The 20,679-nt window shown below is 37.8% G+C and overlaps 1 protein-coding gene across 2 annotated transcripts in view; it reads right to left on the reverse strand.

The window, feature by feature from the left end:
- LOC306884482 (stromal membrane-associated protein 1-like) overlaps positions 1–20,679 on the reverse strand; it is a 107,675-nt gene that overhangs the window by 7,402 nt on the left and 79,594 nt on the right. For both annotated transcript variants that reach the window (XM_079440376.1, XM_079440375.1), the window contains 2 exons: positions 18,131–18,209; positions 13,975–14,102 (listed from right to left, as the gene is read on the reverse strand). In XM_079440376.1, coding sequence (XP_079296502.1) covers positions 13,975–14,102; positions 18,131–18,209 — 207 coding nt within the window. The remainder of the gene's footprint in view (positions 1–13,974; positions 14,103–18,130; positions 18,210–20,679) is intronic.

Below are 20,679 nucleotides of genomic sequence, written 5' to 3' on the forward strand. Positions count from 1 at the left end.
ATCAAAAGAACAGTTAAAAAAAATACATTACATTATAATTTTACTTAATGTTTTAAATATAATTTAATATTAACATTTTCTAAATATTTAAGAATCTTATGAAGTTTGTGTTTTTAATCATCAAAAATCTTGGTGTCCTAGACTGGCTTTAGACCAGCTAAGACCAGCAAACCAGTTTAGGCTGGTTTTAACTGGATCAAAACTGGACCATGTTGCTGCCACAGTACATGTAAATGTGCAGTAATGATACCAAAATTTAGCGACGGCTTTGAGTTTGAGTCACATGGACATGCTGTGTTGAACACTCAAACCTGTAGCGAAATTTGTGTGGGGAAATCTTTCGCTCTGAGTCTGGTTAAATGCTTAATCACATATATTCTTACTAAAATGACCCACAAAAATTCACAGAACAATTGTAAATGTGACCATATCTCATATAAGGAAAGGCGAATAATCAAATCAAAGTTGGTTAAAAATATAAATTCTGGATAAACTCAGATGAGAGAAGACAAACACACACATACAAAGATGAAAGAAAAATTTCATCTTCATGCAGAGAAATTACATTAATTAGACTGCAGCTGTGATGATGAATGAATAGCTCAGGAAGAGGAGACACAATTCACCGTTTACACAAACTTTCAGCGCACACAAATAACAAAAGATGGAGAAGACAATCAGTAAGAGGCAGTTTGTGTTCAGTCAAAGCACCTGCATCCTTTTACTCAATTACAGTTGTGTGATGCTAGACTAGCAGCCACAAAGCTGCAGATGGTACGGCTGATGCCATGGTTGCCCTTGGAAAAGCAAGTCTGTCAATACAAAACTGAGGGAAAGTTCTAGGCCTAAAGCATAGTTCATATTTCCAGGAAAGTCAGCATGGTGACAAGTAACTTGCTGACTCTGGTGACACATGACTGAAGAAACTCAACAGTGGCCCAAGGTCATGATCAGTGATGTGCGAGACCTGGGTAAGTCTTGCTGAGGTTTGGCAGAGGCTCCGGTCCATCCGTGAATAAGAATCAGGAGAACATCACACCATTTTAAGCAGGACTGAGGACAATACGCTGGCAGCACACCATGCTTCAACTGTACTACATATTAGCCATGCCAGGTGGACCTCCTGAAACCTAGTGTCTTTGTCCTCTAGCTTTGAGGATATTTATAAGCTAGCGATAAAATTAACATGTTACAGCTTCAGAAAATATACTTTTAATATACTTTTATTCAGAAGGGATGCATTACATTGACCAAAAATTATATTTATGATACAAAAAATTTCTATTTCAAATAAATGCACTTTCCATTAAAGAAAATTAAAGAACGTACTGTAATACCATCCGATTCTGACTAGAATGGCAACTAGCAAATTATTCTCATGGCTATGACAAAGTAAAAGCAATTGGCTATGAAAAAAGTCTAACTCAAACTTTATGTTTTAACAGGAAATAAGTTAACACAGCAAAGAAGCTGCACTCGCCAAATGATTTCACAGGGTCTTTTAAGTACTACAGTTAATTATAACGTTTCACCCTCTATAGAGCAAGAAAAGAGAAAAGCAGAGAGAGGAAGTGAAAACACAGAGGGGTGAATGTGCCACATCATTTGAATTCAAATCGAGCGAAAATAAATAGATGTGTATCAATCGATTTTCCCCACAAAAATCTTCCCACTCTAGTATCATTAAGTGGCAAACATGCTTACTCAGATGGCAGATATCGAACAGGCCATTCTCTGAAGTTCACTGCTGAAGTACATGCCTGACACGAGCTCATAAATAAAACTAAACGAAAAGAGCGTGATTCAGAGACCGTCTCTGCTCTCCCGCTGTCTATCCATCAGTGTCCTGGAGCTCCGGGAATGGAAATGTTCCACAGTAATCAGAGACAAAAAGGCAGGGTTGGGAGGACGGGGTGGACGTTGGCAGGGACACATGTGGACGCTCTCTTCCCATTTAGATGGGCCGATGATATGCAGCTCTGCGCTTAGGTATGTGGGAGTAACACTTCCAGCTGCTGCTGCGGCAGTCGCTCATCTGATAAGAAGCGAGCCGAGCTGAGCACAGGTGAACAGCACTGCGGCGCGATAAGCCAAACACCGCCTCGCACATCTGATACGCAAACCCCTCTGATGATTAACCTGTGAAGGCTGACGCTAACACAACTGTGTGCTTAAGCCTATAATGGGTTCAACCTTTGATATGCACGACAGAAAAGAGGCGAGGAACAAAGAAATCACACAAACTTTTGACAGCTTGTCTCAAGGCCCCAGCAACTAGCAAGAACATACTTACTTCGCAGGAGGGAGCCTTTTTTCAGGCCACATTATGAAAAAGAGATGACATAAGCCCTTTTCTCTATTTGTAATATGAGTGACATTTGAAGGGATCCATACGGGAGTCCGCAGAGGGACACAGGAAATGCTATTAGAATTAAAAATAAATGAGGAGGGGGAGGCCAGGACACCTACACTCCATAATTCAGGGACAGGAACAGATATTTTTCTCTATGCTCCATGAATGAGAGGGAGAGACAATTTTTGTGCACACATGTACACGTCTATAGTTTAAATATGGAGAGATGTAGAATGACGGATAGAATGACATACCGAATGGACGGAGAGAACGAGAGATCGATAAGTAGAATGATAGATAGACAGACACATAGAATGACAGACAGAACAACAGACAAAACTACAGAGAACAAACAAAAGACAGAATGACAGACAGATAGAATGAATAATAGAATGATAGACAGATAGAATGAACAACATGGAACTACAATTAGAATGATAAAGCGATAAAGAGATAGAACAATAAAAGATAGATAGAATGACAGAACAATAGAATGATAGATAGAACGATAGACAGACAGACGGAAGGATAGCTGTATAGATAGATAGATAGATAGAATTATGCATCTATTGGTAGATCTTTCTATCTATCTATATTTTAACAATAGATAAAATGATTGATAGAATGATAGAACGATAGATAGACCGACAGAACAATAGAATGATAGATAGAACAATCTATCTATCTATCTATCTGCTGTGAAGTATTTGTTTTTAATATGAAATATAGCATTTAATTTGAAAGTATGCTATTTCGGATGAACTCTCATAATTAACTCTCTCCTTCTCATTCACCACAATCAGTGTGGCACAAAACCCATGAATATTTGATCTTTCCCAACCCCACATTAGCACAGAAACACACACGCGCCATACAAACACACAGTGCAGCCTGTATATCACTGTGACATTCACGGAGCACCATGCATATTCTAGCTTTACCCACCCCCAAACACAATTCACTCACTCACTCCCCCATACCCACAGAGAGAGAGAGAGAGAGAGAGAGAGAGAAAGAGAGAGATTTTATGTGCAACAGAGTAGTCTTTGTCTGATTAGCAGCCCCACACTGATAATTAGCACTCTGGTGGTGCTGTGGGCTGGGCTAATCCAGTTTCCCCCACAGCCCCCTTCTGCCTGGGAAACCAGAAAAACCCAAGCACGAAAAAAAGAAGAGAAGAACAAAAGAACAGAAGCGTCCCAAAATCACAAATGTGTTAGGTTGGATTTGGTGAAGACGGTTGTTCGCAGCAGTGGGTGCATGCTGGGTATGTGCCAGAGAAGAGTCTGGCAGTGCCACCCTGCCAAGGTCCCACTGCAGCTCAGAGTCTGAGGATCAGTCAGCAGGAAAGAGTGGATGAGACAAGAGGCCATCTGGGGAATACACAGCTACACAATCAACAATATGAAGGGGGAAAATAAACAAATACAAACTATTTTCTCAAAAAATTCATTTTCAAAAACTATAAAAAAATCGAAATATCTAATTAAGTAAAAAAAGACAGGTTACTCATAATGCATAATGTAGGCATCAAGGTAGTTGCCTTAGTATGCCTTGAAAAAAACTGCATTTCCTTACAAACAACAATCCCATCAGCCCCAGGCTGCAGAACTGCTCTGGTTATATTGCGTTCATGACCTGTACTGGTCCAGCAGACGTTCTGAAGAAGCGCGTCCCTGTGGTGCTGCTCTGGGATCAGTTAACTGTGTTAGTTAGCAGTGGTTACAGATAGAAGATGAAGAAATCTGAGCCAGCATTAGCACTCTGACATATATGCTTCCAGTCAGCCTTCTGTAATGTATCCACTGCCTCACTTTGGCCGTGATCAATACTCTGCTGGTCTAGACTTCAGTCATAGTGCCATTAATTGTAGATCGCATTCCCACATACTGTATAAGCAGCATGATTTCACTTTCTTCTCCACACACGACCAAAAATACCTCAAGTATTAAAGGCCACTATGGCACTAATTTACCATTTCAGTGTGTAAGTGCTTCCTGCAGTTCTACTAAATATGGATTATTGGTTAATCCTGAGTTGTATGATGGTTATTTTCTGAGTTGTATCTGCAAAATGTATTGCAAATGGCTGCCAATGTATTAAACATTGTAATGCATAATTTTACATTAAATTAAATCACATTTGTTAATATAACTCCTACGTTAATAAATTGACAGCTACAAAAAGAGGCATTCATCAAAAGGAAATTCATTCCATCTAATAACAATTCATCTACATTTTCCCCTGACAAACCTGAGAATAAAACCTAATGGCTTTCTGACCCTAGTCGTAACATCTGATGCCGTGCTTGCATACTCAAGGACGGTCTGCCTTTAGAATACTTTTAAGAAAATGAGCTGTCCTGGAAAAGTAAGAGCACGCACACATACACACACTATAAATATGAAAAAAGCAAGACCAATTAAGGCCAGCTTACTCCCGTCTGGTAAAGAGAAAAATTAATACACTTGACGCTTTACTGTCCCTGAATCCTAAAATATGTGTTCTTTAAATATCCCAACAATTTGCATGTGGTCACAAGCGACGGCCTCACCTTTTCCTGAGACGTGTGAATGGATTGGCTGTGTTGGCTCTGGCTTTAAGGAAGAGCTGGTAACGTGTGAATTCGTATTGTGTGAGGCTGGAGCATGAAATAAGTTAATCCTCGGTTCCTCGGGGCAGTCCTTCGTAAGAATTGACCATTCATGCACTTTTCTGTATCTGTAATGTTGTCTATGACCTTAGGATAGTATCATATGACAGTTTCTAAAGGTTTCATGAATAGGGTAGGCATGGGACCAAGGGATGCTAGTTAGCATGGCCCCATTAGTACATGCTAGATGACGCAACTAAGCCATCTGGCTGAAAAAAAAAAGCATTTTCCCCATGTTAATGGTACTTTAGACCTCCATGTACCCTTGCAGACGTGGGTGTGTTGTTCTAATCAGATGCAGAGGACGGAGGCATATACAAGTACATGGTGATTAGACTAACTACAGGGACAAACACGGGACGAAACAAGAGTGGAAACATAAGCCTTTGGATAGCAGAATACCGTAATTTTAACACTCCATACACAAACACATGCACATTTTGCCACCGGTGGCAGTAATATCCCTCAAACCAGATGATACGTCTACCGGTGAGTCACTTCCCAGACAGCAGACATTAAAATACAACACTGCCAATGAGAATGGCAATGCAAAATGTACAACTCTGAAAAGCCTGAAGAGCAGAATTTGAATAATAAAAATAAAAAAATAAATAAAAAAAATGTATAAAGCCCATAATTTATAAAACACACTGCATGAAATAATATAAAACAAATAACTGACTTAATTAATAAAGCCCCAAGCAGCAACATTTTTCTAAAATACACAGCATGGGGAAAAAAAATTAAACAAATAAATTAATTGATAAATAAAGCCCCAAGATCAGACTTTCCAAAACACACTGCATGAAATAAAATAAAATAAAACAAAAAAAATTTAGAGAAGAATTTCCAAAACACACCGCATTATAAATATCAGGGCCCGTATTCATGAAGAATTTTAATGCAAAAAGTAGCTCCTAATGACAAAATTCTAAGAAAATTCTTAGAAATGTGGGCGTTTACTCTTAAAATTAAAGTAAAAATCTTAGTAAAGAAAAAAGTAATTCAGAAAGCATCTTAACCCTTAAAAGAGGTCTTAAGGTTAAACTTGTTAGGAGTATGGACGAGGACTTTTAAGGTGCTTAAGAGTTTCTTTAACAGCAGAGAAATTGGACGAAAATGAAGAGGGAGAAGAAATGTGTTGCACACAATGCATGACAGTGAGTTAATAAGACACTACACATTAGTTCGTCCAGGGATCATGTTTGTGACTGATCTTATTAAAGACATGCTAACATCTCAGACAACGCGCAGAATTGCCATAGCGCCAGAAATCACTACATTAACATATTTGGCAACTGGAAAAATGCAACTATGCAGCAGTGATGATTTGGGTCTGTTACAGCACTTATTAGGCTTATATGTCTCTGTTCATTTCCTATAAAACACAGTAAATATGCAGGGCTGGCGCCAAGGGGCGTCGCGGGCCGTGCCCCCCCCCCCCCAAACGATTTACTGTGCCCCCCCACTTTCCATCCTCTCCCCTCCTTGCTGAACACGATCGATTTTGAAAGCGAAAGTACCGATAAAACAGCGCACATAATGCGATTGCACGCTTTAGCGAGCGTCAGCAACTGCACGAGATCACAGATTGCAGCCCCCCCATCCCCCCCGACACACACACACACGTACACACACACAACGTGATTTATGCCCCCCCTACGAATTTAAATGCCCCCCGATGGAGGTGCCCTGGCGCCGGCTCTGTAAGTATGACAGCATGGTAAATAAAAAATAAAGAATATATATACATATATAATGTGTGTGTGTGTGTGTGTGTGTGTGAGAAAGAGCGAGAGGAAAAATTCCGCCTGTAATTTCAAAGTGAATGCTTATAATATACCCTACTCTTAAAAGCACTCTTTTATTTCCTTCTTGACAACCAACCAATCACAGTCTTCAAAAGATTGTGTCATACATAGCAACAGGGTCAACCCCACCTCCTCACTAAGATAAAAGTTTTTGTCTTTTCCTTACTCAGAGTTGCTCTCAGATCGGTCCCGAATCGCTCTTAAGCTAAGACTCCTACGTAAAAGTTTTTAAGCTAAATTAAGAGTTTTCTGAGAGGATTCTTAGAATCTTTATGAATACGGGCCCAGGTTAACATTCCTCCACTGACTACAGTCACAGCTGTCTTACTAGTATTACATCTATTATTTAAAATCTTTGAAGTGACTCCTGTCAGCACAAAATGGTCAATCTAGAGTGACTTAAAAGAAAATTAATTTTAATGACTGTTCCGACTGAGGTAACATTGCAAGACATCTGGGCTCGTATTCCTAAAGATTCTAAGAATCCTTTTAGAGAGCTCCTAATTTAGCTTAAAAATTTCTAACTAGGAGTCTTAGCTTAAAAGTGATTCAGGACCAATTTGAGAGCAACTCTGAGCGAGGAAAAGACAAAAACTTTTATCTTAGTGAGGAGGCGGGGCTGACCCCGTTGCTAGCTATGACACATTCTTTTGAAGACTGTGATTGGTTGGTTGTCAAGAAGGAAATAAAAGAGCGCTTTTAAGAGTAGGGTATATTATAAGCCTTCACTTTGAAATTACAGGCGTTATTTTTCCTGTTTTACCGTACTCACTCTCGCTCTCTCTCTCACACACACACACATTATATATGTATATATATTCTTTATTTTTTTATTTACCATGCTGTCATGCTTACCTATTTTATAGGAAATTAACAGTATTTTATAGGAAATGAACAAAGTGCTGTAACAGACCCAAATCATCACTGCTGCATAGTTGCATTTTTCCAGTTGCCAAATATGTTAATGTCGTGATTACGTTTGGTCCCATTTCTGGCGCTATGGCATTTCTGCGCAGTGTCTGAGATGTTAGCATGTCTTTAATAAGATCGGTCACAAACATGATCCCTGCATGATCTAATGTGTAACATCTTATTAACTCACTGTCATGCATTGTGTACAACACATGTCTTCTCCCTCTTCATGTTTCGTCCATTTTCTCCGCTGCTAAAGAAACTCTTAAGCCCCTTAAAAGTCATCGTCCGTACTCCTAACAATTTTGGACCTTAAGACCTCTTTTAAGGGTTAAGATGCTTTCTGAATGACTTTTTTCTTTACTAGGATATTTTCTTTAATTTTAAGAGGAAACCCACATTTTTAAGAATTTTGTTACTAGGAGCAACTCTTAGCACTAAGATTTTTCATGAATACAGGCCCTGACCTGTATCTGATTTAGTACCACATATGGAAGTGGCCCAAAACAGAATCTTAAAAAGAAAAAAGAAAAAAAAGAAGCATGTCATTTATGCTGTTCACACTTATGAAAAAAAAAAAAGGATTTGTCCCACTTTTGCCTGCAGTCTGAGCTTAATATCCTACATACAGCACTATAATTTTCTATAAACACACAGTTTCTATCTTTGTCAAAAAGATTTTGCTGTTACAAAACCAAACAAAAAAAGTTAAAACGTTGTTTAGCAGCAAAGTCTGGATTAAAAACCTGGATAAAGCGGTCACCCTGCAGCACACGGGCCACCGCAGAGCCTTTTCTCTTTGTAGAGGTGTACACACTGAACTAGCTCAGCTTTCATTAGGCATAAGTCCTACTGAGAAACCATCTGTGCTTAAAACACACACATGAAACACAGAGACTGCCTACATTGCAGCTCTAAGTGTACGTATCTACATGCTCTCTGAGAGGCTCAATGTGGTTTTCCACTGTGCTGCACCCATGCAGCGCTGAATGTGTGGTGCATGGCATGCCCATATGTTGAGCGTGAGGACCCACGGAGCTCAAAGAAAACGAGCGGATCACTAGTTGTGCTCTTAAAGGGTCGACGGTGGGTGTTGATGAGATATGCCTCTTAAACAGCTGAATGATTCATTAGTGAGTCAGCACACTATACATCCTGTGTACTGCAGATTCTGGAGTGAGACTATTGCAGGAAAACAGCTGACAGATGGTACCAAGCAATACTTAAAGCAAACCTTTCTGCAATTACATGACCTAGTCTGGTAGACTGCATCAATGCAAATGCAGGAAGTGGTTTAGAGAATTCAAACAAGCCTGTAATACATCAAAATCCTCATTTTAAGAGGATAATTTGCAGATAAATGCTAAGTGGATCATCTGCAAGATATGGAAGTGGAGAGATCTGTGATTTTTGGGTCAAATCATGTCACGGTAGGGGCATGAGATATATTGTTACCATATTAGTTAATATCATACACACTGTATAAAAAGATTTTTTTGAAGGTGTAAATAAAACAGTATGTTTTATATATATATAAAAAAATACTATTTCAGTCTTTCTACTTAATACTTTTTCTCAGGTTTATGTTACTTGCCTTTTTTGTAATCATTGTGAAGTTTACTTGCAATTTCTAAGTGAAAATTGTTTCGAAATGAATCCTTCATTAAGCTTTTTTTATTTTTCAGTGTAGCATGTTTATTTCTTTTATTGGTACAGGCTGATATTGGTTATTTAATTGTTTTCGCTCTTTAACACAGTTTTACATTTAGATCACATTTTCTTTCATTAACACTTATTTAAAATTAATCTTTAAAAACAATAATAATTTAAATAACACTTAAACCCTTAGCAAATGTCAAAGTGAATATTACATTTTTCTTGCTTTACATTATTATGTTATGATGCGTAAATCCACTTCTAGCATTTAAACCCATTGCTCCCCGTTATTTTTATTAACTAACATTAAAAAAAGATTATTAAACAGTGTAACAAATGTACTGCTCACTGTTAATGTCAGTTAATGCATTAAGTAATGTTAACTATTATAATGTGCAACCAACTTCTTAATTGACAAACCCACAACAGTGATAAACATTGTGTCTAATATGTGAATGATCATGATGCAAATGAGCAGAGACGTTCTGCCTCCACAACGCTCATGAAATGTTGATGTTGATATTCTCACAGCCCTTATGTGCGCAGACAGCTTGATTAGGGAGCTGGAGAGAAACAGGCTGGTCAGGATGTCAATAATGGGGAGGCATTGGCTGCTAACCGAGCATCATGGGATACCAGAACTGGCTAGCAGTTATGCAATCATATAGAAGCTGCAGGAAGGCGTAAGTCCTGCAGAGGAGACTGTGTGTGTATGTCTCAGGGGTTGATATAAAAGCTGGCAGTAGATGAGATGTGGAAAGAGGAAGTGTGAGGACAGATTAACATGCACCGGCCGGAGTCACACTGAAGGAATGGAGAATACGGAAGCCTGGCGGTTTCTCATCAAAGATTTCAACTGTCTCTCATGCTCTCATCTTTCTCTCCCCTTAGGCTTAGAGAGAACTGCAAGCGCCCTGATTCAGGCCCTAATGCCAACCAAATCAGCGATCTCCTGCTTGTTTCCACACGAAGAACGCCCCCCCCAAAAAAACCTGCATACATCCCCTTGCATTAATTTTCCATCCTCTCCAAAGAGTGTGTACCAATTGCATGCTTATTTCTGTTGTATCATTCTGGGTGTTCAACTCAATATGCATGTCTACAACCTAAAATGAATATTAAAATCATAATTATGAAATTATTTATATCAAACAACACAAGAGTGAATGTGCATATGTGACCCTGGACCACAAAACCAGTCTTAAGTCGCTGGGGTATATTTGTAGCAATAGCCAAAAATTGTATACATTGTATGAGTTAAAATTATAAATTTTTCTTTTATGCTGAAAATCATTAGGATATTAAGTAGAGATCATATTCCATGAAGATATTTTGTAAATTTCTTACCGTAAATATATCAAAACTTCATTTTTGATTAGTAATACATTGCTAAGAACTTCATTTGGACAACTTTAAAGCCGATTTTCTCAATATTTGGATTTGACTATTATTGCATTCATTCATATTTTAAATTTAACTTATTTTTATATTTTCAGTTTTCATTTTAGTTCAAGTTCATTTTTATCATTTTAAAATGGAGGCAAGGTCAGGCTTCTCTGTGCACTTCCTGCAGGCACTCTTCCTTCCAAAAATCACTGTTTGGAGAAAAACTAATCCTCATACATACATACATAAGCAATCCAATGCCAATAAGTGACACATCTTCAGATATGCGAAAAGCCTCCAAATCCTTTAAAGAGCCAATGTGCTGCTCTTTCAGACGCATCTTCCACACAAAGACTTTAAAAAACACAACAAACAAGAAATCAACCTTAATATGCTGCCATCCTCCCTCATCAGACACCCACCGCCGCTTGATTCATCTGGAGAATAAGAGCAGAGATTGACAGCATGCTGTTGAGACTGAATGCTTTGTAAAGCCCTGAGCATTTGCTTACTATTCTCAAGTGATCTATCTTTAGCGCCTCTTTATCTTTTATTAGCATCCCATGAAAATGCAGAATGCATGTACACATGTACATTGTGTAGGAAGGGCTGAGTTCCACTTGGCCAGAGCAGAGTAGGAAGGCATCAATTATTCGAGAAGTCCAGGTCGGTCCAGTGGCTCTACACACCTCTCAATAAAACATTGATGGATAGACGTGGGGAAAAAGCTTTTTGCCAAGTGACTTTTCTGGCTTCAGCACAGGTTCAGGCTTCCAAGATCAAAAAGAAAATTCTGCTCAAGCCATTCTGAGAACGATGGTCAAAACAGGTGTGAAAGGAGGATGGGAATGGACCTTAGTCAAGGTAGACGTCATATTGAAAAACGAGGCTGCGAAGAATAGACTTTACAAAAGACATGTGGTGTATAATGCTTATGTACTGTAATATTTATTTTTCAAAATTCACAACTTTCGAAACTGTTTTATAGAATTTTTGTCTAGTGAAAATCCTTTTGGAACATGTTTCGTCAGCTGAACAATCAGTATGTTGTTAAACAATAGTAAGACCTATGGAACACATGGTGCTTCTGTCCCTCACAGCCTCGTTTTCATTCCTGTCAGAAATTAAATATGGCGCTACCCTGGCAAAGAAAAGGTGAAAGTAGAGACAGCGTGGGGTTAGTGAGAGTGGATCCCAGAGGTGAAGACGAGCTTCCACAAAGACAAATTGATATTCGTGCTGAGATCCTCCAGCGTCCTGATTGGCTATAAGTGTGTAAATCAGTGGTTATCAACGTTTTTTAGCCCAATGCCCATCTACACAGTATCTAGGTCACTTATCTTACCTACACCAAATAAAATGTAGGCTGAATATTAATGTTATATTATTATTCTGTGTTAATAACATTTATACTGATAATTATTACAATATGAAAAAAACATGCCCGGTAATTGATAAATGCCCAATACTAAAGTGCAAGATCATTTTATCTAAGTATTTGAAAAATTAAACCCTAAAAACTCCAATGAATTGTTGAATTTAGGCATGTAAAAAATGTATATTCATTTTGACATCTGCTGAAGATTACATTTAACAGTGTTATTAAATTAGTAATGTGTATAAATTAACTTTAAGTGAGCATTAGATGATGGCAAAAGTCATACAAATGTAAAAATAAGGAAAATGCAGATGTACAATTAAATGCACAACATCAGCCAACAAAAACAAATCTTGAAGATACATTGTGCATCTCTAATACGTATTTTTCAAACTTCTCTGTCTCCTCTTAACGTGATTCTGTTTTTATCCCTCTTCACTTGACTTTATTAAACATCTCTCCTCTTCACTCTCCTCAGTGAAGGGCTGTAATAAATGCTAATATCCCTCATTATTCAAGCTGCATCCTTTGGCCAGGGAGACCCTGCAAATCAATTCTGTCAGCCGCAACTAGACAGGCAAAATGTAATCATGTTGTTTGCAGAGGAAATTAAAACAATTGGGTTTGACCTTTTCTTTGTCTCTCTTAGTCAGTTGATTTCAGACTGAATGAGGGCAGGCAGGAACAGACACATGTTTTGCGACCTAAGAAAAATAATACTTCTTGTTTAACTCGTACCTACAATCCCTTACAAATGAGGCGCACTGGTCTATGAAGGCCTGCTTAGCGTTAACCACCACATGCCATGACAAATTATTAAATGTACCAAAACGGTTCAGGTGGTTTGTGCGTTGCTGACATAGCACTGACACTGACTTCATAACTGAAGATGATCATGATATTGTGCTAAAATAAATAAATAATATTTAATATAATTTATAATAAATTTATATAGTATATATATATATATATATATATATATATATATATATATATATATATATATATTTTTTTTTTTTTTTTTTTTACTATTATTATTTTTTTTTTATATGTAAAATTATTTATACTTTTGATGGCAAAGCTGAATTTTCAGCAATCATTACTCTAGTCTTCAGTGCCATATGATCCTTCAGAAATTCTAATATGCTGATTTGATGCTCGGGAAACATTTATTATCATCAACGTTTTTCTTATTAAAAATGTTGTGCTGCTTAACATTTTTGTGGAAACTGTGATACTTGTTTTTCTTTCCAAGGAAATCTTTGATGAACAAAGTATAAAAAACAGCAATTATTTCAAATGTTGGAAACCAGTCACTTTTGATCAATTTAATGCATCCTTGCTCAATAAAGAAATGAATTTCCTAAAACAAAAATCTTTCTGACCTCAAACTTTTGAACGATAGCATAATATCTCTAATATGAGAGAAAAAACACATAGCAAGTCGCACTGCAGGACAATGTCTGTCAATGCTCGTCAACTGCCTAGCATTGAGAAAATAGTGTGACTGACATGACAACAGGACAGAGCAGGTATTTTGAGTTATGAACACACACACACACACACTTGTATTGGTGGTTTATGGGGACTCTCCATAGGCATAATGGCTTTTTAAAAAAACACCATTTAGTATGTTTTTTTTGTTTTTTTTAATTATGGGGACATAAGCAGTGTCCTCATAAACCTCTTTCATATTGTAATACCTCTGTCATGCCCCTATCATTATACAAATTTGTGTCTCCATAAACCAACCAAAACAGTGCACACACACACACATACACACATGCAACTGGCTATCGATGTTTGCATTAGTGGACTCGTGTACCTGGTTTGTGTTGGTGTTTGAGGGCAGAGGGTTGGATACCATTGGTCCAAAGATGTCCAAGTCGTCACTGATTGGAGCTGCACTGCTTGTTCCCGCCCCGCTGCTGGCAGAGCTGGCTGTGGGTGCATCTGAGCGAGAGAGAACCAAATGTCATTACAGACATGGACAAAGTGTCAAATGCATTACATAGAGTAACGGTCACTGTGGATTTTTATTGGTTTCACACCAAAGTTAAACTATTAAAGTGACCAGAAAGTGTTTATAGTCGCACTTGAATATCTACAAAAATCTTTGCCTTACATAACATAAAACTGTGTCAACGGTTTTGAAGACCACTGCCAAAGCACACTTTAAGGAAAAAAATAAATAAAAATAAAACATTGATTGATTTTAAAGCAAGACACCACACAGAATCATTGCTTTTTAATCAACTTATCAACTTGAAGATTTTGGCCTATTTTCTTCCACAACTGTGGATGTTTTATATTCTATATTTATATTTTTTCAAAACAACAATTTTCTCATGCACTAAAACAAGAAATCTCCACTTCAGTAACACATAAGTTTTTTTTCCCATCTATATTCTGAAGGATATCGATATACTCAGTGTTATGCATTCTGTACATTTATGAAAATGAATGCATATTTAATTAGATAATGCATAATTTTTATATTTAAATATAACATTTCAGAAAACTTGTACTATAAAATAATTGTTTTAATGTACTGTGAATACTCAACTGGTGAAAGTACGGTGATATGTATTAGTTAAAAATGCTGCCATTTTGACCTAGTGTCTTGCCTTAAATGATAAAGTACTACATGTACTGTTCAAAATGAAGACAAAGTATCTATGTTTGTCAAACTGAATGTTCCATAGTTTGTGATTACTCTGCTAGGACAGCTATTTCACAGACCAGCAGGTTTTATGCCAAAATGGCTAAGAAATTAAAATTTCAATTGTTTGTGGTGTCCAAATACTTTTCAGGGCCACTGAATTGATCTATTCTGAGCCAATGAAGTCAGATGTCAGAGACGCAGCGGCTGTACAGACTCTTTACATAACAATTCAGATGCATCTGTGACTCATTGACTCAGCAGTGATGACCAATGCCAGGCTAAACCTGCTAGCCTGAGTCTTTGTCTCTGTAGAGAGAAATAAACGAGTGTTCATCTGGCAACAGCCCACACCGCCTGCTCAGCTTGCTTTTGCCGTTCCTGCTACCTATCGACTCCATCCAAGAGAGCAGGAAATCTAATCACACTCCGCACACACCTCCGCCAACGCTGGAGAAAAAGCACCCGCTCGCCTCCGACACCGGCCTGCCGCTCAGACGCACTCTCTCATTCCATTAAAGTCAAAGACTCCATCAGAGCCCTGCCTGTGTTCATACGTTACAGTGCGCAGAGTCAGGAGCCGCTGCCTTCTCTTTATGACTGATAAAATCCATGAAAATAAAAGAGCTCAAAGTAATAAAACTGGAGCGAATAGCTACGGGAGTAGGGAAGAGGAGAGATGCAGCGCTTGATGAGCTGGGGGTGTGACTGGAAGGAGAATAGGAAGAGGAAATTAGAGAACCCACGTATAGTGTGATGTGCAAAAGAGCGTAGCATCTGGAAAGCACTGCACTCTATTTCAAAAGCCTTTATGTGTCCACAAACATCTGATATGCTTTAAGAGAGCCTTCGCATGCGGTCTAAATCAGCGGTTTTCATTTGGTGATGGGTTTTGGGTCTATTTTGATAGGCTCACAAATAGTAAGGTAAAATGAAGCTCAATGCAAGAATAAAAAAAAAAAATAATGCAGAGATATGAAAAGGATGAATGGGCTGAGAGTATAATTGAACTTTAGCATTTTTGCGCAAATTCATATGTAACTTGATAGAAGGTAGCCAAATTAGGCAGATGTCAACATGGACAGGTTGAAAGACATGCCTATATTCACAAAGACTTTTTTAAAGTTAAAGTTGCAATGTACTTAAATGTAGCGACAGATCTTTTCTTCAATATTGAAACATACATTAGTGTGTAACTGATTATTGAAAAAAGTAAGGTGGTTCTATCTATCTATCGATTGTTGTTGATTGGATCAAGGCAGATTTGAATGCGAGCTTGCAGTCACCTATAAGTAATGGACAAGGTTTAAGTAGAATAAATGATAAAATAACAATAAGCCAATCACATCTTTCATACAATTGGGATGAGAATAAAAGTATGCAGTCATGAATAGTTACCCTTAAAAAATTCAGGTGTCAATACCAGATCTAAACAGTTCTGAAACAAATCTCCTGAGATGGATACTAACATCAAGTGTAAATAGAACTAAATACACATTTAACAGACAGAATGCAAATGTATTGATATATTGTTGATTCATTGTGATTCACTTGATTAATCAAGCATATAATGCAAGTAATTTGATAAATTTTTAATCAACAGCCACATCGATGGAAAGAGAGAGAAAAATGTTGGTTGTCTGAATACAGTGCTAGAGACTGCTGCTGGTATGGAAGGGTGAGAAGAGATGCTTGGGCCTTGAGCAAAAACACATCAATAAGACGCATGTCTCAATCTCAACACCATCATCTCCAGCCTCTCTTCATCAGCACTGACCCCTACTGCCCCCCAGCTGAAGACATTCATCTAAACACTCTAACCTCCTTGCCTAGGACACACACATTTGTGGAAATGTATATATTCTCACCCACTCTGTCTCTCTCACTCATCATAACGGACATCTTGGTAGCAGATCGAGATTGAGAGAGTGAGAAATATCAAATGAGAGAGAGAGAGATAGAGAGAGTGATAAAAACAAGACAGAGTGACAAAGGAAAGCTCCAGGGCAGCAAATAGAAACTTTCATTTCCCAGAAAGTAATATAACATCAATTGTGTTTGGTCATCTCAAGGGCTCGAGTTGCCGGACTGATCAATACCGCCAGGACTGAAGTAGCAGTGTGCTTCCATGAACCTTCATCTAGACAGTAATAGCAGTCAGTGTGTTCCACTACCTGAGCCTTAACACAGACTTTAAACCATGTTGCTTTGGTGTACAGCAACACATTTTCTTGGAACTGTTTTTTGACTACTTGCTGGACTAGTAAAAAAACAAAGAGATAGAAAAAGAAACAAGATACTATTTTCTCTAGATAAACTGGGGAAAACTACAGTTACAGTTTTACAAATTATTTTAAATGCTACAAGTGAATTTAGGTATCACGGCATTTCATATACAGCAAAATTGATATTCATTATAAGGTTTGCTATAATTACATATGTTTTAAAAGACTACTTTAGTGAGCACTGAATGACAGGCATCAACCTGAGCATGCACAAACACTTTTTATTTATTTTTTATTTTTTTTTAAGATTTATTTTTGCCGTTTTGCCTTTATTATGATAGGACAGTATAGAGCAGACAGAAAGCGAAAAGTGGGGTGGAGGCAGCGTTACTGCCCACAAGGGTTTTGGTACAACATAAAAAATAAAAAAAAAACATTTCTAATAGCTAACAACTGATCATATACAGTACACTACCATTAAAAAGTTTGGGGTTATTAAGTTTTTTTTTAAAGACATTAATAAATTTTATTCACAAAGGATGCATTTAATTAATCAAAAGGTGAGTAATGGCTCCTTTCCATCACAGAAATAATTTACATTTTAAAATATATTAAATTACAGAATTATACATTTAAAAAATATTTCACAATATTACTGTTCAAAATGTTTTTGATCAAATAAATGCAGCCTTAAGTGCATAAGTGACTTTTTTAAAAAACATAAACTTTTACATTTAATAATATTGTTGTTTTTTTTGGACATTTTTACTATTTTTGCTGCAGCACCCTTACTTACCGTGCTCCAGTTTATAATTATATATTAATAAGAAAACAAGCCAAATATCATGTTGAATTCATCAATGGCATCAGCTATCGTCAATATCTCTGCATTGATTTGTGTGTAAAATCCCATCTGATTAGCCAATGGCACATATTAAGTACAAAAATCCACTACCTTCCATTCCACTACCTCCCACCAATTCAAATTTGTTTTGGAGTAAAATGGCCTTGAAATCTTTGGGTTCCAGCCTATCTTAGACATATCAGATTCCCCAATCGGCAACGAGATGAGTAATCAATTATTCATGATTTACCAAGGCCTAACAGGTCGATGGCGGGCTCCGCACTCTTCTTAGGACTGATTCTGGAATCTGTCTGGTTGTCCTCTCTTTTCTAGGATGAAGGGAGACAAAAAAGAAAGAAAGGAGAGAGTGTTAGCGAGAAGCATTTTTGGGATCACAATTCTGAATGCGAGCATCAGCGTAATAGGCCACCAGTTGTTGTTCTGATTCGAATGTTGTTCTTCACAAAAACAGACTTCATGCTATGTATACACAGCTTCTGTGTTTTATCTTTGCTAGTCGGGCACTTTGACGGCTCTGAACATCCTGCGCTGCAAATTGTATGAATAGATAATGCAACGCGGTGCCGAAATAGCTTGCTCGCTCTATTTGTTCACAGCCTGACTGACGCTCGACTGCACCTCACAGGTGTTAACTGACCATGCCACTTTGGAGATGCAGTTCAAAGGCGCTCTTGAGGCCTGTGATTTGTGATGGGTAGAAAGAAGCATCTCGGGCTGACAGACGAACCGTAATCCGGTCTGAACGGCCGATCGATGGGCTCTGGGTTAAAGCCTGGATCAAAGCCAGACGGAGGCCTTTTAAAACCTCATTCTACACAAAAAACACATATACACAAACACACTCAAGAGGACAGCACTGGGTTATGTTTTTCCCCAAAAGACTGGGAAGACAAAAGGTAACAAAAGGGCAAAACGTGTCGGAACAAACACAAACCCAGACTGTACTGTCGAATCTGAATAAAACCACCAGAGTCTGACATCTGCCTTATTAGCACAATAAAAGAGAATGATAAATGCGAATTTGTCTGGATGTGTCACTTAACGTCATCATTGCGCAATTGTTCTTGGCAAAAGATTGGATTTGAGCGATTGAAAAACGGGACAGAAATGACACAAGCACTCTAATGAGCATCTGCAGGCAGGGTTTGTCAAGTCTGCAGGCAAGTGTCAAGCCAGGTGCATCGTGGGTAGAGGATTAAATGGGAAAAATAAATTTGCTGCTCTCCAGTGAGCTCGAGACTCGGGTCCATTCAACTATGGGGTAAAAAAAAAAAAAAAATTGTTGCCTAATGAAAAAAACGCTTTTACTGATTCCAAAGCCGTCAAATGCAGTTTCTGATGAGAAATTACATCGATCGTTCATAATTTTACAAGCTCCCGAATTATGAAAGCTATCAGAAGGCTGTTTTATACATCGCTGGGCCCTAAGCTCTTGAGAAAAGGTTGGAAATTGAATTAAAGCGAATTGAATCTTAATCTTTGAGCGATGAAAAGCTTCTCCAGCCTTGCATGTCTGCTTTTGTGTACAAGGCCAAGTCTTTCACTTGTGACCTTTTTTATTGTAGTACACAAGCAGAGACACACACAGGCAGGAATGTGATGTACAGCTGCCCTTGCTCTTAGCAAGAAAAGATGCACAACTTTTATTCACCTCTATGATTGAAATCCATAATCTTAAAATGGTTGGCTTTGGTTGAATTATGTATGAATTGAGGGCTTAGGTGCGCTACTATTTGTTGACTTTGACACACGCAGACTTTGAAGACGAGTTCGAAGACGAAATCCTTCAAGAATGTATTAGTGCTTCAGATGATGGAAACACGACAGGCTGAGACAAACAAACAAAACATTCACAAGACAAATAAACTGAAATGCAAAGGCTTATGGCACACACATCACACCTTGTGAAAACAGGGATAGTCAACTTTAGGACTTCAGGGGCCACACAGCAAGGGTCCCTTTAGCCTCAAAGGACGAATTTAATTTTTAAAAAGTCTCTTATATTAATGAGGTGAGCAGGCCAAAATTAGTTTATTATTAACTACCCAAAATATTAAAAATAATTTTAAAAAATGTATTTATTACAACTGAACTGAAATTTAAATATAAAATGTAAGAATGAAAATAAAAGTGAATCATTATCAAATATTTAAATACATTAAATATGATTAAATATCAAAATATTAATAAAGCTGTAATAATATATAAATAATACTACCATATCACTCATGCACAATTTTTTCTTTATGCTATGCTTTTATTTATACATATCTAGTCTTTACTTCTATACTCCTCCAAGATCTCTTTTGGAGACCATCTCATCCTCTGAGCCTTTCCACACTGCCTCCATCACTCTCAAAAGCCGTTCAGTGAACGGGTGTGAAATTGCTTGAACTGTGGTGTTCGGTCTCTGGGGCCTCTCCAATCAAGGTCATTTCTAATTCATGAATACTTCCCTTTGATGGAAGAATAATTCCATTTGGGTCACATTCCCTCAAACTCAACGCGGCAGCGACATACAAACAGGATCAGAGGGAGATTTTTTCACTCGTTTTACACTTCATTCTGGACTGATGCAAAACTGAACATACTCACAACTTCGTTTATTCCGACTATGAATACCAGAGATGGAGATATGAGTCTGTCACCTATTTTGTATTCATTAATGGGCTGTTATGTTATTTTTGCAGATGTTGAAAGACCAAGAAATGATCAATGTAGTTTTTTTTTCAACTGTGGAAGTGTGATTATCAAGGAGGCAGACATGTAGAAGACTCA

This window comes from Barbus barbus (assembly GCF_936440315.1).
Source record: "Barbus barbus genome assembly, chromosome: 18".
NCBI lineage: Eukaryota > Metazoa > Chordata > Actinopteri > Cypriniformes > Cyprinidae > Barbus > Barbus barbus.